General features: G+C 36.3%; 2 protein-coding genes across 2 annotated transcripts in view; both read right to left on the reverse strand.

Moving 5' to 3' along the window:
• LOC142345753 (potassium voltage-gated channel subfamily A member 1-like) overlaps positions 1–27,458 on the reverse strand; it is a 488,213-nt gene that overhangs the window by 8,957 nt on the left and 451,798 nt on the right. The gene's annotated exons all lie outside the window — the stretch shown is intronic.
• LOC142345749 (interferon regulatory factor 2-binding protein 1-like) lies at positions 18,039–20,866 on the reverse strand. Its single transcript, XM_075398048.1, has one exon. It carries the CDS (start codon positions 19,771–19,773, stop codon positions 18,160–18,162), a length of 1,614 nt encoding a protein of 537 aa, XP_075254163.1. The 5' UTR covers positions 19,774–20,866; the 3' UTR covers positions 18,039–18,159.

The following is a 27,458-nucleotide window of genomic DNA, read 5'->3' on the forward strand; positions in this document are numbered from 1 at the left end:
TAGTGAAGCTCGCCCGTGTACTAAAAGGAATAGATGTTTTCGAGAAGGAAAAGAGGGCCAGCGATGTGGTGGTTGAGCTTACAAACTCAACAACCAAATTGAATAGCGCTCCAAGCAGTGAATTTAGAATAGCATGACAAGCGGAACTTAATGCTACATTCTATCAAAGCCATACGGATTTAATCACTTTGTTCAACAATTTCATTCAGTAACTAATATTAGTACGCAATTGTCATACATGAAATGAAACTCAAACTCGAACTATCTCAACTCCCAGCAAAACAAAACAACGATTTAAAAATATTGCATCAGATTCTTTGCAATTGCTTCGGCAATTAACCTGTTCTTGATACGGAACTTTCGACAAAATTTCTACAGGGTCAACAAACTTCCCATGACCTCAAATAAAATTCAATTAAAATCAGCAAAAATCGCTTTGACAGTGAGAAAGTCGTTTTTGAGTGTGAGGTAAGTCACTTGAGACTTAACAATTAATCAAGCGAGTGAACAAAAACTCCAGTTCCAATAAAAATGAAAGATGTGGTCAGGTATGCAAATCAGCGGAAACTACAAGAAAGAATTAACAAAAAGCTGATTTGAAGTACTCGGGAAGTATTACGGTCGTAAAAAAAATCTTGATTACGAAAAAACCTATACAAGAACAATAATAGCTTGCTGTCACAGCTATTGAAACAACGGATGTTAGTTTCAATAGACGAACAGCCTGAGATTGTAATCGAAGCCTATCGCCCTGCGGACACGAAAGAAAAAAACCATCAACTAAAATATTTAAAATCTCGTTTTCATTTATGTGTTAGTGATTAAAACCAGAAAAATAAAAACAATTGCATTCACACTGTGGGTGGCTAGAAGACGCATATCCTAAAAGAAAAACAATGATAGACCAAGTAAGAAAAACATTACCGACTAAGCGTCGGAAGAAATGCTCTCGAACGACTACTGGGAGCTCTAATGAATTGCAGCCTGCTTGTGGGGGGGGGGGGGAGGTGGGGGAGGAGGGAGGGAGGGGGAGCTTAAATGGGACTAGTAAGTTCAATAGTGGGCTTCAAATAACCACATTAGAGGTTAACATATACCGCCATTAAGATCTAAAGTAAAAAATGGCATCCGTTTCGGCGCACTTTTCGTTTGACTTTTAGTATTGAATCGCCCCCATTTGACTTCAAATGCTTGAAATTGCGATTGAGAGAGAATTTTAGATCACGCGAAATGCAAAAAGTCAAGGGCGTAAAAGTCACTCGAAAAGTCAAAAATGCAAGCGAAAATTTTGCATAAACAAAGAGACACACGTTTATCAAAACTGCTATGAACTTATTTCACGAGCAATTAAACGCAATGTATATATATATATATATATATACATATATATATATATATATATATATATATATATATATATATATATATATGAGAAAACCTTGCAAAATTTAAAATTCCTTACTAAATTTCAAATTCATTAAAAACGCAACTCAATTTCGAAACTTTTCAGCGCATTCCACCACTAAAAACATACAGCATCCTTAATAACATAAATAAGGCAATACATGACAAAAATAAAAAGAAATAAATGCAAGACGTAAAAATTTCACTAAACATTTGCAAATAATTGGTGTCAAAGTAAAAAAAAAGGGATCAGCTACAAAAAGAACTCATAATTCAAATATATTTACTGGTCATTAGAACGCTGACGATACCCGTCGTTCGTCGTTACTGAGAACGGATGACAACAGATCAAAGAAAATAAGCCAAATTTTATCTAAACAATTAAACAATATCTTCTAAAAACAAAAAATTAAAAACAAATACGCTCATTGAAATTGAAATTATTGAACAAAAAAAAACGTGTCGGGGTGATGCAAGCCATTAGCTGGAGCATGAAAGCATCAAAATGACAAGAAATTCCTCATTTGTAATCCCATTTGTATTGATTTAGCTTTTTGACCTTGACTATTTGCAGAATTAACTTAAAAAGTCGATTCAGTAGAACCAGTGAGTGAGTTAGGGACAGAAATCAAATTTGAAAATCGGTGACTTAAGTAAAACAAAAACACGTTTAAACAAGTTTCAAAAAGGTGAGCGCAAAAATAAACGCCTTTGAGAGGCTGAAAGTGGCTATTAATAACAACCACATAAAACAAGTTAGTATTCCACTCTAAGGAACATTGATGCACTCATGCACTAAGTCTTACTGTCCGGAATTTATCTCGTTTCTTTGATTTCGCTTTTTGAGGTTGAAAGTATTTGCATAAATTTGATGTATGAATTCTGAATTCAATTCAATAAAAATAATGAGTGAGGTAACTGATTTCAAATGTCAAATTAGTGACTTATTTAAAACGAAAAGAGGCAACGAAAAACCCAACCCCAAGATCTGAACTGGAAACTCGAAATTCTGACTCAACATTCAGCCAATTGACCTTTACGGGCCAAACAGACAAACATGCCTAATAATTTTGTAGCAAATAGAACATTTAAATTGTAGATATTCTAGATAATAATGTAAGGAAATGTTTCTTCTAAATGGAGAACCGAGAATTGACATCCAATTAATATCCTACATGACGCAAAAAAAGACAAGTAGAGGCAAACATAAACTGTCAAAAAGATTGTGAAAAATATAATAATACACACTCTTCAAAAAAATTTCTTACGGGCATCTTGTTAAGAAAGACGGGGAAAAATATAGTTTAAAAACAAGAATTAGAGCAAAATTCATAATTAGTCTCTAATTTTTTTTTACAGTTCCCGGAAACAACTTTTGGCTGCAAAACGCTACAAAAATACTAAACTACAGGCTAGGAGAAGTGCGGAATAGCAAAATATGTTTACAAACGTTTCCTAAGCTTTTAGAGGTTATTGCATTCAAAACATTTATTTTTTCGTTTCACAATTTCGGGATCAAAAATTTCACCAAATGATCTTTTCAAATTATCACCTTTCTGGCCACATCAGAACAAAATGCACATAATAGACTAAAATAAGCTCAGGACATTTAATGAAACTTACTGTCCCTGGGCTTTACCTTTAATCACGTTTTCAAAATTAAAAGTCATTTAAAAATAGTGAAGAACAGAACTCCAGAAAAGACTGAGTACCAATACAATATAATCAAGCAGAAAATAAAAATTAGGAGCGCAAAAAAGGCGGCTGAGATAATACGTCCATTAATGAGTCAAAACTGCTGAAACTCATGTTCAAAGACTTAACACTACCATAAGATCAGACTTCTTTTAGCGTCATTGCAACACAATCATTAATAACAGGTGCGGCAATTGAACTAGTAGAGGCTAGTAGAACTCAAAGAGCACTAAACAGATACTTATGTTCTCAGGTTTAACCAGAGTTTTTTTTACTGTTTTTGAGAACGTAAAGTCAAATATGTTCAGAAAAGACATTGCTCGAGAAAAAATGCATAAAAAAGACCAACAGTACCCCAATAATCGGTAAAAGCTTCAATTGAGAGCAATTAAAAGGAGAAGATAAAACCTCTAAACTACAACTTTGTCGCCTTGAAAAATGTTGCGCACTGTCTAAAAAACAGCAGTCGATTATCGCAAAACGAATGCACAACACCTAAAACAGAAGACAACGTAGTCTTCGGTGAAAAAAATGTTTAAAATCAGCACCCTCCTCATTCAAGTCCTGCAAGTCCCAAAAATGCTCCATATAAAATAATCCCAAATTATTAATTGATTTGTAATCACTAAAAATATTTTAGTGGTCAAAAGGCACAGCCGACAATTACTTCAAGAACCTAAAATTGATCCAAATTTCCCACCGGATTAAAATCAGCCCATGATCACAAAAAAACTGAAAATATCCTTAGTCTATTATATAAACACAGGATAAACTACTCAATTAACCAGACCAGACGTAACCGTTAACTTTTATTAGCCGTAAAAATTAATTTTTCTTGAAACGTAGACACCAACGTAGACTCACAAAATTTACCAAATTCCTTAAACTAATTTTAGCAGCCCGGGTTTTAACTAAGTAGATGAAAAATCAGAATCAGAATTTCGAGATCAAAAAACTCCCAATGAAAAATTCGCGAAGAAATAAAAATCGCTTGTACACATCTTTGCGGAAGATCAAAGAGTGCAAACATATTGTAACGAACTTTCTTTGGGTCCTATCAAAAATGCAGAACATCCTAAGTACTTAAGTCGGTGACTTAAGTAAAACAAAAACACGTTTAAACAAGTTTCAAAAAGGAGAGCGCAAAAATAAACGCCTTTGAGAGGCTGAAAGTGGCTATTAATAACAACCACATAAAACAAGTTAGTATTCCACTCTAAGGAACATTGATGCACTCATGCACTAAGTCTTACTGTCCGGAATTTATCTCGTTTCTTTGATTTCGCTTTTTGAGGTTGAAAGTATTTGCATAAATTTGATGTATTAAATCTGAATTCAATTCAAATATTCAATTCGAAGAAATAAAAATCGCTTGTACACATCTTTGCGGAAGATCAAAGAGTGCAAACATATTGTAACGAACTTGCTTTGGGTCCTATCAAAAATGCAGAACATCCTAAGTACGACAAAAGCCAAAAAAGCAATTCTAGACTAGCGGCGGGAATTGGTAGTATTTGAACAATATCTGGTCATGTTATTCAAAACACGCCAATTCGGTCGTGTCGTTTAGGAACACCTCAGAAAATGAGGAAAGCACATTAAAAAAATGTATCGCACCCAGAACAAAAATGTTTTTTTTTCTAACTCATTTTGCCCATCGATGCTTAATATGCACGACACAGCGCTTCATTTTATCCCCCAATTGGCAGAACTAAAAGGCAGAACAAAGCAGCGAAATGACAACTAAAACGAATACTTTCAGAGATCCAAAAACAAAACATTAAAACTTTTCACGGTTAACATGTTTTCAATCAATATTAAAAGCTAAGATGAAAGAAAAACTTTGACAGCTAGGGTGTCAGTAATCAGGTAGTGGGTTTCATTGGAGCAAAAATAAATCAGAAATAAAAAAAATTTAAAGGTTCGCAAAGATCAAAACAAACAGAATCCTCAAGTAAAATTTGGATACAATGTTAAAAGTAACTAATTACACGCACCGCTGCCCCTCATTTACGAGAACAAAATTGCTTTAAAGATTAAAATTGAACAATATGTTTATTTCAAGACGATATTGTCATTAATTTTAGGACAGAAATCTTCGCAAAAAGTTACAAGCAATTGTAAATAACACTAGTCGAAGTTAAAGAAAATGACAATTAACGTAAAAAAAATAAAATTTCATTCCCACTTCTTTCCCAAATTTTCCTTAAAGCAGTAAAATTTGATCTGAAGAAAAATTTCTTGATCGCAAATTGGAATTGGTGAACTTTCCATTGTTCAACATAAATCCAAAAATTCGTTAAAAATTGTTTTCTGAACATTTTGAGCTGAAGTACGCTTAAGAGTTATTACGAAATGTGCATCTTCTTCGCATGTTCACTTTCTTATTCAATTAACATATTCAACTAGCGTCGGACTAATTTTTCTCAGCCAACTGGCGCGAACTTTGCTGCTGTAGTCGCTAGCTCAAGCTTAGGGAGTATCTCCACAGGGAGGGAGGATGAAAGTGCGGGTAGGGGGGAACCAATCCAAAAACAACTCTTCATAATGTGAGTTTTAATTTTCAGGACAGCTTCGGTGTATCACTGCTGAACATCTCAGTTCTAAAAACCAAAAAGACAAGTGGTTTCTGTTCAGACGAAAAAAAAGCAACTAGACAAAAATTGATATGAAATAGTGTGAATACTAGCAGGGCTAAAACAATTGCTACAAATTTAGCTTAAGAGCAATTAAAAGATATATAAGTAAAATGGTAAAATGAAAATCAAGAATTTAATGCAGATATCATACAATAATTAAAATCCGCTTAACATATCAATTTAATACAACCAACAATATGAAGCAAACCCGGCAGATAGCCGGGAAACAGCCGCCATTGAAACTCTCAATTGGGATTGAAAGAAAAGAAAAAAGTTGTGGCAAAAGAAACATTTCTAAATTGCGAGTCGCTTTGATTGGATTTTGTAGTTAGACATACTCTTGTTTATCAGAGAGGACACAGTTCTTGGTATCAATACCAATAAACATTTTACATTGCTAATTAGATTACTAAAATTTGATCTGAAGAAAAATTTCTTAATCGCGAATAGGAATTGAACTCTTTTCATCGTTCAACAACATTCTCTGAGTTATCCCGTTTTTATTTTTGGTTTCATTTTTCGATAGTGAAACTGTTTGCTTCGGCTGCTTTACCGAGCAACTGCTGTTCATAAACAATTTGAGCTGAGTGATCAAAGAATTAAACTAGCCTGAAGAAGTCCGAACGTTTTCACGCAAAATGTTGAAAAATCTCTGCAAGAGGGTAGAGCGATGACGTAGTACAAAAGCCGAGTATGTCCTGAACTGAGAGATGGGGAACAGAGTAGAAAAGTGGCGGGCTAAGTGAGGGGGACGTATTAGGTGTTCGGGGGTCTCAAGTGGGTGGTTCAAGTGAGTCATGTGGGTTTAAGAGTGAACGGTGAGGGGGTGGAACGAGGGGGCTTCTAAACCGCCAAAAACTGACCCTAACACCGTGATTTTGTGTCTTCTCAGCAGCTTCGGCGATTTAAACACTTAGAGACTAGTAAAGCTGTAATAGAACTAGTCAGCGGCTTAATGCCCTCCGGGCCTAACCTGTTTTTGAAGGCGAAAAGTAGAAACGGTCAAAAAATAGGAAGTACAAAAATCTCTTTTAAAAAGACCAACAGGACTACTCTAATTGCTACAAACTTCGTTTAAGAGCAATTAAAAAGAACTGACCTTAATCGACGGCTAAGTTATGACGCTAAAGCAACCGACGGAGACGATGAATGATGCTTGCTTTTATTTAATAACATCGCATAATCAAGCCCGAAGTTGACTCTAATATCGTAGGCCATTGTGAGGCGGTACTGCAAAGACGTTAAAATTTATTTCTAACCAGTTGAATTCAGCTGATGAAAATTTACTTCATTAAAACCAATTAATAACGCTCTTATGTTTGCTGATTGATGATGTATCAAGAACTATTAACTGCCAAGAACTATTAACTATGATGTATCAAGAACTATCTATAACTTAGTGATAAATTTTTGAGTTTTGACTGGTAGTTGGCTTGAGTTATGTTTTAATAGATCAGTGAAAAATTAATACTCTGCATGTTGTACTCAAGCACAAAATTTTCCTCGCGACATCTTTTCGATACCAAATAGAGCCTGAAAAAAAACATAGTTTTCAACATTCTGTTCCAAATCGAAACTAGACAAGAGCCAGACCTGTTTGTCACCAGATTCGCTTCATGCAATCTATAATGAAGTCAAAGCAGGTTGGGTGGGGGGGTGCAACAAAAACAACATGCAGTTGCAAAATAAGTTAGCTGGCGCTCTTCTGTTCTAAAAGCATCAGTAGCTGTAATTGTTTACTTTTGCATTTGAAGCTGACATTGAGGCAGAGAAAGCGAGAGAGAGAGAGAGAGAGAGAGAGAGAGAGAGATCGGGAGGAGAGAGAGAGAGAGAGAGGGAATAAGACGGGAGAAAGAGGAGATTAGCTCTCAACGTTGGTGTTGTGTTTGTGATTACTTTACTTTGCCCACTCAAAGCTAAAAGGAGAGAGAGAGAGAGAGAGAGAGAGAGAGAGAGAGAGGAGAAAGTATAGAGAGGGGTAGGACATAAGGGCAGCAGAATGAGGAGAAAGTATCTTAACGACGACTACCTCTATGAGCTTAGGCTAAGCTGCCAATATTTCCACATCTCATCCGCTTCCCACTAGTTAGCCTAGCGATTTTCCAGTTAAATCTCACCAGCTATCTTTCTTAAAATACATAAAAGCAACCGACCAACCCAAGTAAGGAAGCAAGCAATCGGCAGCACCACCACAACCACCGCTCTAAGGCTCGATAATCCATGGATGGCCTGCACAGCGCGATAGGACGGTGACGTGCAAGTATGTGAATCTTTTCACACACAATCGCAGGGACTTGTGGTGTGCATGTTTAAGGCACAGCGGCAGTTATTTGCAACTAAATGGTGATACTGGTGGGCAGGGTGTGTTATGGTGTGAGGTGTGTGTGTGTGTATACGTGTTGTGTGTGTTGGTGCATTTATTGCATTTATTATATGCCTGTTGTTGTTGGAAGCATGATGACGTCAAACAAATAAATAAAAGGGCAAATGGGATTTATTTGTGCTTGCTTTCCTTTCCCTTCTCTTTGCTTCGCTTTGCTTTGGTGCATTACCTGACCCGCCAATAGTGGCGGCCTCGGCAAACCACTAATACCAGCAGTAGGTATTTCACAGTACAGATTGGTGTGACGAGGTGTGTTATGAGAGAGATAGAGAGAGTGCTAACTTTGATGATGATGGTGGTGGTGGTGGTGGTTTGTACAACTGATACCCCCCACTTACTACTTACTTACTTCACTCCATATCTCATGTCTCAATCCAATATCACCAAACAACACCCAACTTTCCGCCGACCAGCCACTAGTTCTACTATTACTAGCAGTTGTAGTGCCACCACCATCATCACCACTACCACAACCACCGCTTAACTTACAACCCACAACTTGTTCCCTCTTTTTCGCCATAACACCCGCTGGAATTTATATTTCATTTGCACTCCATTTCATTCTGCCCTTCAATCGAGCGCCGCCGCCTTGATTCAAAACTAAACCAAACAACCCCACATTCCCCTTTCCCCTCCCCCCGCTATCCCCTCACCGACCTACAGTTGTTATCAGCATTTTTATTATATTGTCTTTTATTTTACTCTCACCTTCTAACTATACTTTACTCTACATCTCGCCCAAAACAACTGCAGCTACAACTATTAACTGTAAACATACGAACGCGCTTAATATGGCTAAATACACCATTGCAATAGAGCAAACAGCATAGACGCTATTTCGGCCAATGTATACTGCACGCAAGGAAACATTGCAAGCAACCCGAACCAGATTAGCTGCAAATATTTTTGTCCATCAAATTGTAGTGGTTCACTGGTTAACATATTTAGACATTGTTTTCACTGCTAAAACAAGCGAGAAAATTAAAACAAATAGCAAGAACTGTGATAAAAAACAACGTTCTATTTGATCAAAATTCTGATTCACCCCTCCCCTTTTCTCCTTCAAAGCAACTTGATTCTGTTTTGAATAAGACAAAAAAACCGTGCGACAATGTGTGCTCATGAAAGTCTCATAAATCTAAAATTTGTTCAGCTATCTGCTTGTAAGAGACCATGCCTCATTCATTTTGAAGTTCAAGAGGTGACGTTAAAGAGGCTAGACAAATCAATATGAAATGTAAATATTAGTAAAATAGTCGAAGCAGACTTAACTGCTTATTAAATTAGGATGCGAGGAATTAGCCCAAGGGTAATCCTAAATGATTTTAAGTGCTCGAGTAAAAGAAGCACTAAAAGCAATTTATGTGTTTAATTACAGCTAAACGAAAGTTGGAAATAAACGGTAACCTGACACAGATGAATTCACTGAAAAGAATCTAGAAGTTGTCGAGAACCGAGTTTAAAACAATCGTTTCACAACCTATCTAATAATTGAATTACATAATGCCATGCCTCATTACAGCGCCAACGAGATCTGACAGTAAAAAGACTACGAGCAAAAACAAACAAACAACAAAATTAGCAAAAACAATTCACGGCAAAAACTGAATATCTAAATTAAAAAGCCCCTAGTTACAACGTCAAAAAGCAGTCAGATAAAACCTTACCTGCTCAATTTTCCTTTCTCCTAACTAAACAGCACATGGAAAATTTTCTTAATGAGACTAGGTAACAAGTCGAAAAAGAGAACGAAAAAAGAGGCGAAATTCAAAAATAAATCAACATTTTTTAAACCAAGAAACTTCAAAAGTCTTAAAAATCATTAGCTTTTAACTAAATAATCCTTGATAAATTACCAATAAACCCTACAAAACCAAAAGGACCTGTCTTTGCTTAGACTATACCTTAGAAACGAAATAAAGAAAAACTCAAAAAAACTTACAAAGGATTTGCCAAAAACACACTTTTGCTACCATTAAAATCATTAGCTATCATCTGATTATTTTGTATTTTTAATTCAATTGTTATTTCTAGTAATTCAGCTGAAAAATTTATACTGAGAGATTAAATAAGTTTACTTGAGTCTTATTTGAAAATCATTGGGACCTGTTATTACGCAATTGTGCTGAAAGAAGAAAAGAAACAAATATTGACCACTAAAAAAAAACGTTTATAAAAACGCATATTGTCCATCAAACAAAACATCAAGGACAAATATTATCAGTAGATATGTTGTTTTCGAAATATAAAAAATTGAATGGGAACTCTCATTGATGAAAATAAGTTACAATATGACAAAAAAACCAACGAAAACTGAAAAGTTTGAAAAATATTTGAAAATGTATATTATAAACTTCAAGACTATACGCTATGAACTGACTGCTTCGGGTAACATCAGTCATTCAATCCTCAATTACAAGCTTATGAGAAATGTCAGCAATTTAGGGCTACCTAAAAAACAGAAACAGGCAAAAACAGCAAATTCAAGAAAAAATTGAGCTAGCAAAGTGTTAAAGGCATTAAAAAATGAACTTTTCACTTATAAGTCTTCTTTTTTCAATTAATTTTTTAAGGCAATGGGATTCCCCTTTTTTATCAATATAACTAAATGGGACAACAAGTTATGTCTCGATGGGACAACAAGTTTGCAAATCATATTTCATCAATAAGACCTTACAACGAGTTATTGACTATGGAAACAACAAAAAAGACAGGCAAAAACCAAAAATTCAATAAAGTGCCAGAAGAAATTGTCGAAGCAATTTAAATCTTTAGCTCTTCTCAAAAAACTTTATACATGATCCGTTGGACGTCTTCCCTAAGCCAATGGGGACTATAAGTAATAGGATAATGTGATAAGATTTCAAAAGTATCTAAAATAAGAAAAAGTACCCGGACATTTAAAAAAAATTAAGAAAACTCGTGGAATTGAAGTTTTAAAACTTTAATAGGTAGAACATAAAACCGCTAACCAGACTAATTTAGGCTGAAGTAGAAGGGAAAAGGATCCTTTCAGTACTGAGACTGACTAACAGTTCACAAAAAAAATTAGGATTGGTTAATGTTCAAAAAAATTTTTCGAAAAATTATTTTTAAAGTCTTAACAGCCATTAAACTCTAAAGCTTTCAACGGAGGTCAATAACTACGCTCAGATATAACCCAATGGGAAGAAAAAATGTTTGTCATGCATAGATAACAAATAAGACATCACAAAAAGTCTTATGACTATGAAAACAACAAAAACAGGCAAAAACCAAAATTAAGTAGAAAAATGCGAGAAAGTGTCGAAGCCAATTAAACAATTAGCTTTTCTCTGAAAACTTTACCTGCGATCCACTGATGAACGTCATCTCTAAGCCAATAAGATTAAAATAAAATCTGTATATGTGTATAATATCTGGATAATGTGATAAGAGTTCAAAAGTAACCAATAATACAAAAATATCCAAAATTTTTTTTCAAAAAATTTTGAAACCTTTTGTCATTGAAGTCATATAACCAATACTTACAAAAACCGCTAACCAGATTAATTTCAACTGCAGTAGAGAGCAAGTAAGTCCTGTCAATATTGAGACTGACTAACAGTTCAGGAAAAAAGTTTGGTTATTGTTCAAAAAAAATTAGTCTTATGACTAAAACAAAAAAAAAACTGACAAAAACCAAACATTCAGTAGAAAACTGCAAGAAGAAAATGTCGAAGTAAAGTAAACAATAAACTTTTTTCTAAAAACTTTATCTGTGATCCACTGAACGTCTTCTTTAAGACAATGGAAGCTGGCCGTATTTGGATAATAATATACGATTTCAAAACTAACCAATTATACAAAAATATCCATTTTTTTTTAATTTTTGAAATCTTGTGTCATTGAAGTCATATAATCAAAAGTAAGAAGATGAAACCGCAAGCCAGATTAAATTTGTTCACAATAGGAAGGAGGAGGGTGCTGTCATCACTGAGACTGACTTACAGTTCATGATAAAAAGTTTGATTTGTTAATGTTCAAAAAAAAATCCAAAAAATTATTTTTAAAGTCTTAACAGTCATTAGCTGTCCACTGAAAGCACTAGATATGTTCATTTAATGCTCATTACGGAACATATTGCACTGTTAGTTGATGAGTCCATAACATAGGACTCCAAAAAATTAGTGAAACCTCAAAGAAACTCAAAACTTTATTTAAATTGACGAAAACTTAGAGTCGAAGCCAAAAAACATGAACAATTCCTTGAAAACGATTTTTTTCTTGATTGGGCTTCATTTGACTGTAAAGGAGCTTTGTCATTAACGTTAACCCGATATGAAAAGTGAATTGTCCCTAGGTGACTTAAAAAAGCGAAAAAAAGGGCAAGTTTTATAAAAAAGAGCTCTCAAATACAATTCAAACTTTTATATTGATAATGAACTTCCCTATGAAACCAGAACTAATCTTTTTCATCGCCTTTAGTCTATTAGGAACACAAAATTGGTTCATTTTTTGGCGTGAAATTTTATTTGAATTACTGTTTTCATAGAAAAAATCTTAATTTGAAGAAAAAATACACTAAAAGTGAACAAATATCGCGTGGTCACACAAATTCCAATCCTCGATAATTCCTCAAATAAAACAAAAATCAAAAAAATCTTTTTAATTTTGAATTTTACGCTGGACCAGCTTTTTAGTGATATCACTCACATTTGTCTGCGATGAATATATCGATCGGCCAAAATTGTCTGAACAAAAAAAACCCATTTGAGTATATAGTTCCTCCTCCCCACAAGTGGGGTTGGAACAAAAATTCGAGAGGTTTTTATAATAAAATAATAATAATTTGTTTCTGCGTAATCGCAGTGGAGCAGCATTAAGCTTTTTAATACAACCTGTTCTCAGCATAGTAGCCTGTTCTCAGCTGTCCTTTTTCTATTATTCCCCACATCTCAGAGTGTTCATTATGTGAGCATGCATGCTCTTTTTTGGTGATTATGGCCACTGTTTTTGCGTCTGAGACTTTCACGTGCTACCATTATTGCAGCCAACATTGGTCAGGCTATGGTCAACCTGAAGCTATGGTTAAGTAAGAGCTTATCCCCGCACAGACCGCTTCATGGCGCAACTGATGGTCCCACTTGACGAAGCAGAGGATAACCGACGAGTTACATGACACACTTAGAAATGGTCGCAATAATTGTGACCTACAAACATCCATTAAAAGTACATTTAAAGCTAATAATATTTACCCAACATAATAATATAAGTTTCAATCACCTACTAATTTTATTTTCAATTTAAATTTCTAAATGAAAATCCAGGTAGACAAAACTGCTCTGAAACAACAAAAAAAGTCAATTTTCACTCTTTTGAAAAGGTATATTTCTTCAAACAAAAGTTCTAGATCAAACCCGCTGGTTAGCCCTAGCTCAAAGTCCTAGGTTAAACAAAATCCTATTTCATCCACAATAATCACGCTATTATGAGAAAAGTTGTCTTCCAAACAGTTTAAAAAATATCAACGGACGGCAAACGGCTACCATTTGGCTATCAAATAATTACAGAATTTGTTCAATTTCGCACGGTAATTGTCTTCGAAGAAGAGGAATATGTATTCAACGGTTTTGAAAGGGCAGTACTAAGTTCGTCTAAAAAAACGGATTTTTTTTACAAAAATAACCACAAAACAAAACTGAAATAGCAAAAAAACTCTGTTACTTCCACTGTGAAAGAAAAAAGTTCGCAGCCTAATTAAAGTCAAATTAGTTGGCATAATTTAACGAATTTTTATGGGTGCAAAAATTTCTAACCTCGTTGGGATTCGAACCTGAGGTATCCCGAGACGAGTCGTTCAGTCTGATAAGCAAACGCCTAATCTATACCATCTTTCTGTGCGTACTCACACTTACAAATTTCTTAATGAGAGCAACTCAGATCACGCAAATTTCAAGAAGTCAAGCTTAAAAATCACTCAAGAGTCAGATCACTCAAGCTAGCGAAAGAATGTTCTAGAACAGAGCCCGAAAACAGTCTTGCATATAAAGGGACACCATTACAAGAATTACTTCAAGCTTCTTTCGAGAGCCAATAATAATGCAGTGCTTTATTCAATTATCCATTAATTCAGAATCTATATTTCTAAATCTAGCGGACAAGATAGGAATTGCTCTCGAACGATAGAAAAAGATAGGATCACTCATCTCTGTGCTTACAATGTACAAATTGACTTAAATTTTGGCCCTCTTTCCGACAAAAAATCGAATTGATAATTGGGGAAAAGGTATTAAAATTCATACCAGACCCTGAATAATTGACAAGAAAAATCAGGTGAGATGAATTGGCCATGCAAAAATCTAATCACAGTTGGAAACAACTATTTATTTGGCATTCTTAGCAGCCTCCTTCAATTACTATGGCAGCTCAGTTCTCTAGCAAGCTTCATTAATCAATACCAATATCAATTAACCTATCAATATTAATATCAAATTAACTGATATGCTTTCAAGTGATGACATTATCACTTCGGAGGTACTTAAAAGTGCACAAAAACTGAAAGGCTAAAAAACTGTTCTCAAATTTTTTCAGTATTGGGAAATATCAGCAATCGGTTTACACAACCACAGCCGGCATATTGCCTAATATAGCAGCGGAAGAGACTTTTTCACCGCAAAAAGTTAATTAGAGAGTGAGGTGAGTCATTTATGACAATAAATTAATCAAATAATCCGGTTAAAAATTACTGCTGAAGAGAGCAACAAATTTGAAGTGTAGAAGATGAATAAAATCGGTCTTTGAAAGTTTCCGGCGTAAAAAACTCGTCAGTCGTCAAAAAACTTGTCAGACATTAAAACAAAAAAAAAAACATAGCAGGAGAAGTCCTGACGTACAATTCAAAGAATTTTCATTGACTGAACAGAAAACTAGACCTAGAAAGGACTATGAATGGATTGGGAAAACCATTTAAAAATCCGATCCAAAAAATCGAAAAAACAGAAAAAATCAAAGCGAAATTGCCGCATGTGAACAAAAAACCACTACCGATAAAGCGAATTTTTGTTCAAACACCGTATTCTCACTCTACTTTAAAATTAGAGCGAAAAAAATTCACGCCGCAAAACCACTCGCTTTTTCGCTCCACTTCCTGTTTCGGCGTGACCAAAACCACTACTCCAATTTAACTTCAAAAATCATGAAAATGTGTGAACAGATCTTAAAAAAAACATAGCAGGACAAGTCCTGACGTACAATTCAAAGAATTTTCATTGACTAAACAGAAAAACTAGACCTAGAATGGACTATGAGTGAATTGAGAAAACCATTTTAAAAAAAATCAGAACAAAAAATTAAGAAATAAACAGAAAATCAATGTCAAAACGCCGCATGTGAACAGAAAACCACTAGCGAGAAATGAAAATTTAATTCAAACAAAAAACTAGGCCTTGAATGAGCTGTGAATGGATTGGGAAAACCATTTAGAAAAAAATCCGATCCAAAAAATCGAAAAAAAACCAGTAAAAATCAGAGTGAAATTGCCGCATGTGAACAAAAAACCACTACCGAGAAACCGAATTTTTGTTCAAACACCGTTTTCTCACTCTACTTTAAAATTAGAGCGAAAAAAATTCACGTCGCAAAACCACTCGCTTTTTCGCTCCATTTCCTGTTTCGGCGTGACCAAAATCACTACTCCAATTTGACTTCAAAAATCATGAAAATGCGTGAACAGATCTTAAAAAAAAAGACAGCGCCCCAATACAATTCAAATTCTTTGAATTGTAATAAGAGCATCGCACTCTAGCTTCGCTCAGCTTACAATAATAATGAAAACCAGATAACAAATGGGCAGGCATAACAAAACAAGGTTTCCTGTTTGGTAATTCAAATTTATACAACAACAAATATACCCAAAATTCAATTCAGCAATATGTTCTTGAGGCTCGTATAGAGATCAACCAACAAAAATGGGTGAGCTACGCAAATGACACAAAAAAATTGACATAGAACAACCAAATTATCGAAGAGAGTAGATCAAGGTAGAATTTGTCACAGGATTCAATCGACTCGAAAAAATTTAAACATAGAGGGCAGATTGCCGGAAAATAGCCACCGTTGACGCGCTTGATGCACATCGGGATTGAAACAGAAAAAACAGAAAGCGGTAAATTGACCGATTTTTATCTTTTTTTTCAGTGTCAAAAAGTGTTCTAATTTGACGTGCATTTTCAGTTGGATGCTAAAATTATACATAATTCAGCCTCTAAACTGAAAGCTAAAAAGCTTTATACCAATGTCAGCTAACAAACACTGTCAACTTTGATAGCCTAATTCTTGATGACTTAATGACCTGGCTTTATCGTTTATCCCGTCTCTTTTGATTTTGATCTTTTGACTTTGACAGTATTCACCACATTGCGTAATTGAATGCGAAAAAGAATTTTAAATCCATTTAATTGAAACAGTGAGTGAAGTAAGCCAGAAGTCAAACCTGAAAATCGTGACTTATGTAAAACGAAAAACGTGATCAAAAGGTAAAGCGAATTCAAATAGCAGGACAAGTGCCGACGTACAATTCAAAGAATTTTCATTGAATAAACAAAACACTAGACCTAAAACCATTTCTAAAAAATGAAAAAAAAACAGAAAATCAAAGTCAAAATGCCGCATGTAAAAAAAAACCACCAGCGAGAAATCCAAATTTGGTTCAAACAAAAAAAACGGCCTAAAATAAACTATGAATGGATTCGGAAAACCATTTAAAAAATCCGATTCAAAAAATCGAAACAACATTAAAAATCTAAGTGCAATTGCCGCATGTGAACAAAAAAACCACTAGCGAGAATACGAATTTTGCTTCAAACACCGTTTTCTCACTCTACTTTAAAACTAGAGTGAAAAAAATTTCACGCTGCAAAACCACTCATTTTTTCGCTCCCCTTCTTGTTTCAGCGAAGATTGAAAAACACTGCTTTACAATGCCGCACGTGAACAAAAAAATCTGCTCGCGTACAGAATTTTCTTTTCACACCTCAATTTCTTGCTCTATAGAAAACATCGATATAAACAAAAACCACTCTCTATTTGCTCCACTCTTCATTTTGTTCAGCAACAAAATTTTTTCACGTGTTTTATTTCCTGCTTCAAAATTCACTCCAAAAATATTGATTAAAAAAGGACTTCTCCAACACTGCTCTTCGAGTCGTAAAAAAAGACAGCACCCCAAAAAAGGAGAGCTCCTAAATAATAGCCGTTGAGGGGCTGAAGGCGGCAAATAATCAGAAAAAAAAGGAATAAAGGTTCATTCCAAAAAGACACTGATAACTACCACGTGTCTCAGGGTTAAAAAACCGTCCAAATGGCAGAAAAGAGCCGCGATTTTCATGACACCGAGTAGTAATTAAATAAGGACCAAAAAGAAAATGAAACAAAATTGACTGTTTTCAAAAAAATATCAAACACACCAGTTAATTTGATTGCAATTGGGAGTTACAACCATTCCAGAGTAATGAGACGATAGAGCAATTGATTTCAATAGCAATAAACATTTTAACTTTTTATTTAGCCTAACCAAAACAAAGTTTATAAGTACCGGGTATCAAGGACAGGGCTTTATGGGCTGCGCGCGTTTTCGGAATTGGTTGGACATCAGCTCATTTTAGATTGCTTTGCTGAGCAACTGCTGCTTCAAAACAGATATATCAAAGAAAAAACTAGCCAAGAGAAGTCAAAAATATATCATGCAAAAGAACACATAAGCTGGAAAATTATGTAAAGTGAAAAAAAATTTCGTTTTTTCGTTTGCGGCAGCAAAAATAGGAACGCAACATTAAAGATAACGCGTCTATTAGCATGTTTTATTCATTAAACATGTCGATTGCCACTAAAAGTACCAAAACTAAAGAAGCTGCTGAAAAAACTTCGGATAGACAATTGCTAACGAACAAACACTGAACTTGAAAAAGAAAATAAAATAGGATATATTATTAAACAACATTCATTATGTACACGAAAAAAAATAGTAGTCAAGTTTTATGTTTTACGCCATATTAAGCAACGCATTGAATATCCACAAGCTCATGAGGCTATAGATGGAGTGGTGGTATTGGATGAGGGAGTTGGAGCCGAGGTTCCTTTAGCAGCAGCCATTTTGACAGCTGTCATTTCTGACTCAAAAAAAGCCCAGGGTACTGTCGAGCCGGCAACAGGGCAATTATCGCCACTTGGACAATGCACTTCGCCAGATCCATTGCCCATTAACTGTTTGTCGATCACTTTACTAGTACAGTAGAAACAAAATCGATGCCTTGAAACTGCTGGACATTGGATGAAGTGACTTTCCTCTAGAACAGATTTGCAAATGAAACAGTGATAGCTAGTACTAGTTACAATAGTGCTAACTGAGGAACTTGATTGCTCCGAAACTGCAGCATCGTTCACGCCCGATGAAGCGTTGCCTTGTGTCAAGTCAATAGTTCCTGTTGTTGCAGATTTGGACGCGCTACTGGAACGACTGCCTGATGGGGCTACAGGCGATGGTGTCTTTGACATTTTGTGGTGGCCTTTTACTAAACCTAAATCGATTGAAGCTTTTGCCTTCTTGGCTGGTCTTATGCTCAGATCAATACCGTTGTTAAGCGAAGCTCCATTTGAGGTCAAATCCTGCACATGTTCGTCAATGGAAGAGTGGAACTGCTTGAAGGGTACTGGTAGCATTGCGTGATTCAAAGGCTCAGAGAGGGCCATTACACCTTCAGTTAGCAGAGAAGATAAGATAATCCAAGAGTTGCCATCTTCTGGCAATCTTTGATACTCCAAAAACCTCTCAGGAAATGCCACGTATGCTCCTTTGATTGCATTTTCAGCTGAGGGGTTGTCACAAGTCATTGATCGGGCAACTTCAACCAAAGAATGATACCTCTGCCCAGAAGCAAGCGGATACTCAACCAGTGGTACCAGTCCAAGACTTGAACTGGAATTGAATCCTAGAACTTTACCCAAGTACCGATTTCCAGTGTTGTAGTACCTTATTAAAAATGGGCAGCACGCGTTAAGAGAATCTATTACAAGTTGAGTGTTGCTAATTGATCGGTGCCGTACAGCTGCGTTTGGGTCTTTTTTGCCTAAATGAGGCATGTAACCATGCATTCGCTTGGCATTTCGGTTAAGAATCGCCATTGGGTTTTGGATTTCCGATTTAGTCATCATTGAGCTACTACCCAAAGAAGCAGCTCCATTTGACATCCCTGTTTGCATATAAACAATGTCACTGGATTGATCTGATTTGGATTCTGACGATTGACTGTCGTACTTGGAACCACTTCCCATGCCATTTAAGGAAGACTGCGAAGCATTAGAAGAGCCGCCATTGTTTCTGATTGCGTACAGATGATTCTTCATAAACCTTGTGCTCTCTAGAACACTTTCGATTCGTTCCGTTCCTTCGTAATTGACACAGCCTCTGCAAACTGGTTCCGAGAAATCATAGAGCAGTGCCCATGGCATTCTGGGCAGATCGCATAGGTAGCAGAAATGTCTAAAACTCATGGCGGCATTTGAGCTCTGCTGCTGAGAGGAACTCATTAGGCTAGTAGACGCTACTTCTTGGACCCCGTTAGAACTCGATGTTATTCCAGGACAATTTGAAAAGGCCAATTTCGGGTGTACCGTTCCCGGCATCGGATGATGCATTCGCAATACTAAATTTCTTCAATTTGACTTTTTAATGTAATATAATAAAAAATACTCTCAGGTATAACGTCTCTCAAGTCGTGTTGTAATAACCAAGTTTTGGCACGAAAAGTTAGAAGCAAAATAAAAAGGAGTGAATTAATTGCATTGAGCAAAACGAACTGGTAACGTTTGCTCGCTCTCATATGACTTTTAAATTTTAATTGCCAGCAGTGGTGGCTCTCACAGTCCATTTTTGTACAGCTTCTTAGAAGATTCAAAGGACCAAAAAATACGTTTTGGCACGAACCTGAACAAAGTAAAAGTTTCTTGCTCATTTTAGCCATTTGCATCTATTGCATAACGTAGTGAGAGGTTAACAATCACAATCAATTAAAAGTTATACACAAAACTCGCTTTTACAAGTTGAGAGATTTAATAACACAAAAATATGCTCACAGTAATTTGCGTTTCTAAGCTCTTGTACAATTGATTCAGTGCCAACAATTCGAACCCCTTCAATTATTAATTCATTTTAGCTGAAGCTGCTAGCTTTAATAGGCGATACATCTAGCAAAGGCGGTTCATAGTTTGAGAGAGCGAGCGAGTCAGATAGAAATCTTTAGCGTCAATTAAAAGTTGAAAAGAAAGGTACGCGCAACTACCTGTGCTAACAAAAAAGACTTACTTTATACATTTAATTCTTAAGTAGCTAGATGATCGGAGCGTTGAATCATTTTTTCTTTAACAATTTACAACTTATGAAGAAACGTAAAAAAATCTTCTACCGTCTACAGCTCAGTAGTTTTACAAATACACTTGACTAGTTCCAGAGGAGCCACTTAAAATTCACATATAGAAAGATAAGTATCTAATACAGCTAACAAAAAATTTGATATAACTCACAGTTTCTTCAGCACTAACTTGTCAGTTATATCTGAAAGTGGGACTTTGCCAAATACTTTCTACAATATTATCATACCAAAGAGAGGCATGGCCGAATAATGTACTTGTGCACCGAAAAATAGAGAGGAGTAGTTTTTGTAAATACGAGCAACAACTACAAAAACATTTAATGGCTGCTTTAAATTAAAAAACCATTTAAGAGATACAATCCGACAAAGTATTCAATGTTTTCAAGAGAAATTTGCATTAAAAAAAATGATCAAAAACTAAAATAATCCTGATTTCCTTAATAAGATAATTACAACTACTAAATCTATAAAAACTCAAATAGAACTGTAGTCGACTATTAATACGCTTTTGGGAAAACTTTTGAACAAAAACTTGCAGATCGTGAACTTATAACCAAATAGACTGTTATACCGGCTATAAAAAAAGATTAAAATAATAAATGTTTTCCCGACAGACTAAAATATAAAACATCATTTTCTCTCTAGTATAAAAAAGTTATATTCAGTTTACTCAATTCAGTTTCAATCAAAACAAAAACCAAAAGATCTAAACCATGTGGGAGGAGGGCTTGGAGGGCTGGATAAGAGAGGGGTCCAAATCTCCAGTTGAAGGAGGGTAGACGGTGCAGTGTTGAGGGGCAGGGGTGGTGAGCGGGAGGACGGGTGACAGTGGGGAGAGGGTGAGGGATTCCAAAAAACTAAGATTAAGAACCAACCTTCACGCCACGAAATGCTCTACTCAAAACAGTTTCGATGAATTGGATACTAAGAGACTCGTACGGCGTAAGGCTCTCAAAAAGCTGCTCAGCCACTCAATGACTTCCGGGCTTTTCCTGTACACTTCGTTTTTGAGGGAAAGTTCACAGGTTAAATTGCAAATTCTCAAAAACAACCAAAGAACTAATAATTTCCTAAAACTTCATTGGCGAGCAGGTAAAAAATTATTCTTGAATCCGAAAAAAGGTAAATGAAAATAACTATTTTCCTTATTAAGAAAATTGCCACATATTCAATTACGAAAATCTCACAATTGTGCTCAACAATTAACACGCCCTCAAGAGATCTTTTTGACCAAAAACGGCATATCATAAAATTAAAACTAAATAGACCGCTCAAACAGCGATAATGTTAAATTCAGTCAACAATTCAGTTCCAAGGAGAAAGAAAACCACAAGACCTAAACGATGTGGAGGCGGGTTGAGAGGGCTGCAGAAGAGGGGGTCTAAATTACAAGCGAGAGGAGGGTAGGGGGCACTGTTGGCGGGGGGGGGGCACGGGGTGAGTGGGGGAGATGACTGCGTGAGAAGCGCCAGAAAAACTTTTAGGACTAAGAACCAACATTCACACCGTTAAATTTTCTAATCGAAAAAGTTTTGGTGAACCAAATAATAAGATACTAGTACAGGCTTAGACTCTAGGAGAGCTGCTCAGCCACGTAACGACTTCCGGGCTGTACGTGAAACACGTATATTGAAATAACCATTTTCGTAACTAAGAAAATAACAAGCGACCGTAGTCGACAACTAACACGCTCTCAAGAAAACTTTTGAACAAAAGCTTGCAGATCGTGAAATAGACCGCTATACCGGCGATACGAAAAAAAACGATTAAAAATATACAAAATGTTTTCCCGACAGACTAAAACAAAAAAGCATTTTCTCCAGAAACAAAATTATTCTTGAATGTGAAACGATTAAATGAAAATAGCCATTTTTTTTATTAAGAGCATTGCCACATATTAAACAACGAAAAACTCACAACTCTATTCGACAATTAAAACGCTCTCAAGAGATCCTTTGACCAAAAATTGGCATAGAAAATTATAACTAAATAGACAGTTACAACAGCAAAAACGTTAAATTGCGTCTACTCAATTCAGTTTCAAGGAGAAGGAAAATCAAAAGACATAACGATGTGGGGGCAGGTTAAGAGGGCTGCAGGAGAGGTGGTCTAAATTAAAAGTGAGAGGAGGGTAGGTTTCAGTGTTGGCGGTGGGCACGGGATGAGTCGGGGGATGACTGTGTGAGGAGCGTCAAAAACATTTTACGTAAGAGCCAACATTCACACCGTCAAATGATCTAATCGAAAAAGTTTTGCTTAACTGATTAATAAGATAGTAGTACAGAGTTAGGCTCTAGGAGAGCTGCTCAGCCACGTAACGATTTCCAGGCATTACCTGATCAACTCGTTTTTGAGAAGGTAACGTTCAGACAGTGAGACCAAAAAACGCATAAGACACTAGGATAAGATAATTTCTACAAACTTCGTTTGCCAGCAGGTAAAATTTATTTTGCGATTCAAAAACACGCAAATTAAAATAACCATTTTCCTATTTAAAAAAATACACAAACAACTGTAGTCGACAATTAACACGCTCTCAAGAGATCCTTTGACCAAAAATTGGCATCGAAAATTATAACTAAATAGACAGTTATAACAGTAAAAAAAGTTAAATTCCGTCTACTCAATTCAGTTTCAAGGAGAAAGAAAATCACAAGAAATAAACGATGTGGGGGCACGCTGAGAGGGATGCAGGAGAGGGGGTCTAAATCAACAGTGAGAGGAGGGTAGGATTCAGTGTTGGCGGGTGGTGGACGGGGTTAGTGGGGGGATGACTGCGTGAGAAGCGCCAAAAACATTTTAGGTAAGACCAACATTCAAGCCCTCAAATTATCTAATTGAAACAGTTTGTGTTAATTGAATAATAAGATACTAGTACAGCGTTAGGCTCTACGAGAGCTGCTCAGCCACGTAACGATTTCCGGGCTTTACTTGAACAACTCGTTTTTGAGAAGGTAACGTTCAGACAGTGAGACCAAAAATTGCATAAGACACTAGGAATAAGATAATTTCTACAAACTTCAATTGCCAGCAGGTAAAACTTATTTGGCGATTCAGAAACACGCAAATTGAAAACCATTTTCCTCTTTTAAAAAATTACCAAAAAAACTAGTCGACAATTAACGCGCTATCAAGAGATCCTTTGACCAAAAAAAAGCATAGAAAATTATAACTAAATAGACAGTTATAACAGAAAAGACGTTAAATTCCATCTACTCAATTCAGTTTCAAGGAGAAATAAACTAACAATACCTAAACGATGTGGGGCAGGTTGAGAGGGCTGCAGGAGAGGGGGTCTAAATCAACAGTGAGAGGAGGGTAGGGTTCAGTATTGGCGGGGTGGGGTACACGGAGTCAGTGGGGGATGACTGCGTGAGCAGCGCCAAAAACATTTTAGGTAAGAAACAACATTCACGCCGTCAAATTATCTAATCGAAACAGTTTGTTAATTGAATAATAAAATACTAGTAAAGCGTTAGGCTCTACGAGAGCTGCTCAGGCACGTAACGATTTCCGGGCTTCACTTGATCAACTCGTTTTTGAGAAGGTAACGTTCAGACAGTTAGACCAAAAATTGCATAAGACACTAGGATAAGATAATTTCTACAAAATTGGTTTGCCCGCAGGTAAAATTTATTTTGCGTTTCAGAAAAACGCAAATTGAAAACCATTTTCCTCTTTTAAAAAATTACCAAAAAAACTAGTCGACAATTAACGCGCTATCAAGAGATCCTTTGACCAAAAAAAAGCATAGAAAATTATAACTAAATAGACAGTTATAACAGAAAAGACGTTAAATTCCATCTACTCAATTCAGTTTCAAGGAGAAATAAACTAACAATACCTAAACGATGTGGGGCAGGTTGAGAGGGCTGCAGGAGAGGGGGTCTAAATCAACAGTGAGAGGAGGGTAGGGTTCAGTATTGGCGGGGTGTGGTACACGGAGTCAGTGGGGGATGACTGCGTGAGCAGCGCCAAAAACATTTTAGGTAAGAAACAACATTCACGCCGTCAAATTATCTAATCGAAACAGTTTGTTAATTGAATAATAAAATACTAGTAAAGCGTTAGGCTCTACGAGAGCTGCTCAGGCACGTAACGATTTCCGGGCTTCACTTGATCAACTCGTTTTTGAGACGATAACGTTCAGACAGTGAGACCAAAAATTGCATAAGACACTAGGATAAGATAATTTCTACAAAATTGGTTTGCCCGCAGGTAAAATTTATTTTGCGTTTCAGAAACACGCAAATTGAAAACACCATTTTTGCTATTTAAAAATTTACAAAAACAACTGTAGTCGACAATTAACACGCTCTCAACAGATTCTTTGACCAAAAATTGGCATACAAAATATTAACTTAAAATACAGTTATAACAGGAAAGACGTTAAATTCCGTCTACACAATTCAGTTTCAAGGAGAAAGAAAATCACAAGACCTAAACGATGTGGGGCAGGTTGAGAGGGCTGCAGCAGAGGGGGTCTAAATCAACAGTGAGAGCAGGGTAGGGTTCAGTGTTGGCGGGGTGGGGGACACGGGGTCAGTGGGTGATGACTGCGTGAGAAGCGCCAAAAAACATTTTAGGTAAGAACCAACATTCACGCCGTCAAATTATCTAATCGAAACAGTTTGTTAATTGAATAATAAAATACTAGTAAAGCGTTAGGCTCTACGAGAGCTGCTTAGGCACGTAACGACTTCGGGGCTTTACTTGATCAACTCGTTTTTGAGACGATAACGTTCAGACAGTGAGAACAAAAATTGCATAAGACACTAGGAATAAGATAATTTCTACATACTTCGTTTGCCAGCAGGTAAAACATATTTTTCGATTCAGAAACACGCAAATTGAAATAACTATTTTCCTATTTTAAAAAATTACACAAACAACTGTAGTCGACAATTAACACGCTCTCAAGAGATCCTTTGACCAAAAACTGGCATAGAAAATTATAACTAAATAGACAGTTATAACAGGAAAGACGTTAAATTCCGTCTACTCAATTCAGTTTCAAGGAGAAAGAAAATCACAACACCTAAACGATGTGGGCAGGTTGAGAGGGCTGCCGGAGAGGGGTCTAAATCAACAGTGAGAGGAGGGTAGGGTTCAGTATTGTCGGGGTGGGGTACACGGAGTCAGTGGGGGATGACTGCGTGAGCAGCGCCAAAAACATTTTAGGTAAGAAACAACATTCACGCCGTCAAATTATCTAATCGAAACAGTGTGTTAATTGAATAAGAAAAGACTAGTACAGCGTTAGGCTCCACGAGAGCTGCTCAGCCACGTAACGACTTCCGGGCTTTACCTGATCCACTCGTTTTTGAGAAGGTAACGTTCAGACAGTTAGACCAAAAATTGCATAAGACACTAGGATAAGATAATTTCTACAAAATTGGTTTGCCCGCAGGTAAAATTTATTTTGCGTTTCAGAAACACGCAAATTGAAAACACCATTTTTCCTATTTAAAAATTTACACAAACAACTGTAGTCGACAATTAACCCGCTCTCAAGAGATCCTTTGAACAAAAATTGGCTTCGAAAATTATAACTAAATAGACAGTTATAACAGGAAAGACGTTAAATTCCGTCTACTCAATTCAGTTTCAAGGAGAAAGAAAATCACAACACCTAAACGATGTGGGCAGGTTGAGAGGGCTGCCGGAGAGGGGTCCAAATCAACAGTGAGAGGAGGGTAGGGTTCAGTATTGGCGGGGTGGGGTACACGGAGTCAGTGGGCGATGACTGCGTGAGAAGCGCCAAAAATATTTTAGGTAAGAACCAACATTCACACCGTCAAATCATCTAATCGAAACAGTGTGTTAATTGAATAAGAAAAGACTAGTACAGCGTTAGGCTCCACGAGAGCTGCTCAGCCACGTAACGACTTCCGGGCTTTACCTGATCCACTCGTTTTTGAGAAGGTAACGTTCAGACAGTTAGACCAAAAATTGCATAAGACACTAGGATAAGATAATTTCTACAAAATTGGTTTGCCCGCAGGTAAAATTTATTTTGCGTTTCAGAAACACGCAAATTGAAAACACCATTTTTCCTATTTAAAAATTTACACAAACAACTGTAGTCGACAATTAACACGCTCTCAAGATATCCTTTGACCAAAAATTGGCTTCGAAAATTATAACTAAATAGACAGTTACAACAGCAAAAACGTTTAATTCCCTCTACTCAATTGAGTTTCAAGGAGAAATAAAATCACAAGACCTAAACGATGTGGGGGCAGGTTGAGAGGGCTGCAGGAGAGAGGGTCTAAATCAACAGTGAGAGGAGGGTAGGGTTCAGTGTTGGCGGGGGGCACGGGGTCAGTGGACGGGGCATGACTGCGTCAGAAGCGCCAAAAACCTTTTTGGGTAAGATCCAACAATCACACCGTAAAATTATCTAATCGAAACAGTTTGTGTTAATTGAACAATAAAAGACTAGTACAGTGTTAGGCTCTGCTCTACGAGAGCTGCTCAGCCACGTAACCATTTCCGGGCTTTACTTGATCAACTCGTTTTTGAGAAGGTAACGTTCAGACAGTGAGACCAAAAATCGCATAAGACACTAGGAATAAGATAATTTCTACAAACTTCGTTTGCCAGCAGGTAAAATTTATTTTGCGATTCAAAAACACGCAAATTAAAATAACCATTTTCCTATTTAAAAAAATACACAAACAACTGTAGTCGACAACTAACACGCTCTCGGAACTTTTGGAATAAAAATTTACAGACCGTAAATTTTTAACCAAATAGATCGTTATACCGGCGATATCACGAAACGACTGGAAAAACAAAAACAAAATTTCCCAATTATACTAAAGTTTATATCATTTTCTTTCCAAGAAAAAACTATGCGTTTGATAAATTCTGTTTCAATTACAACAAAACAACAAGATCTAAGCGCGACACAAAGTTACCACATTAAACGAGACATATATTCAAGTA

The sequence above is a fragment of the Convolutriloba macropyga genome, chromosome 9, assembly GCF_964194025.1.
Source record: "Convolutriloba macropyga chromosome 9, txConMacr16.3, whole genome shotgun sequence".
Taxonomy (NCBI): domain Eukaryota; kingdom Metazoa; phylum Xenacoelomorpha; order Acoela; family Convolutidae; genus Convolutriloba; species Convolutriloba macropyga.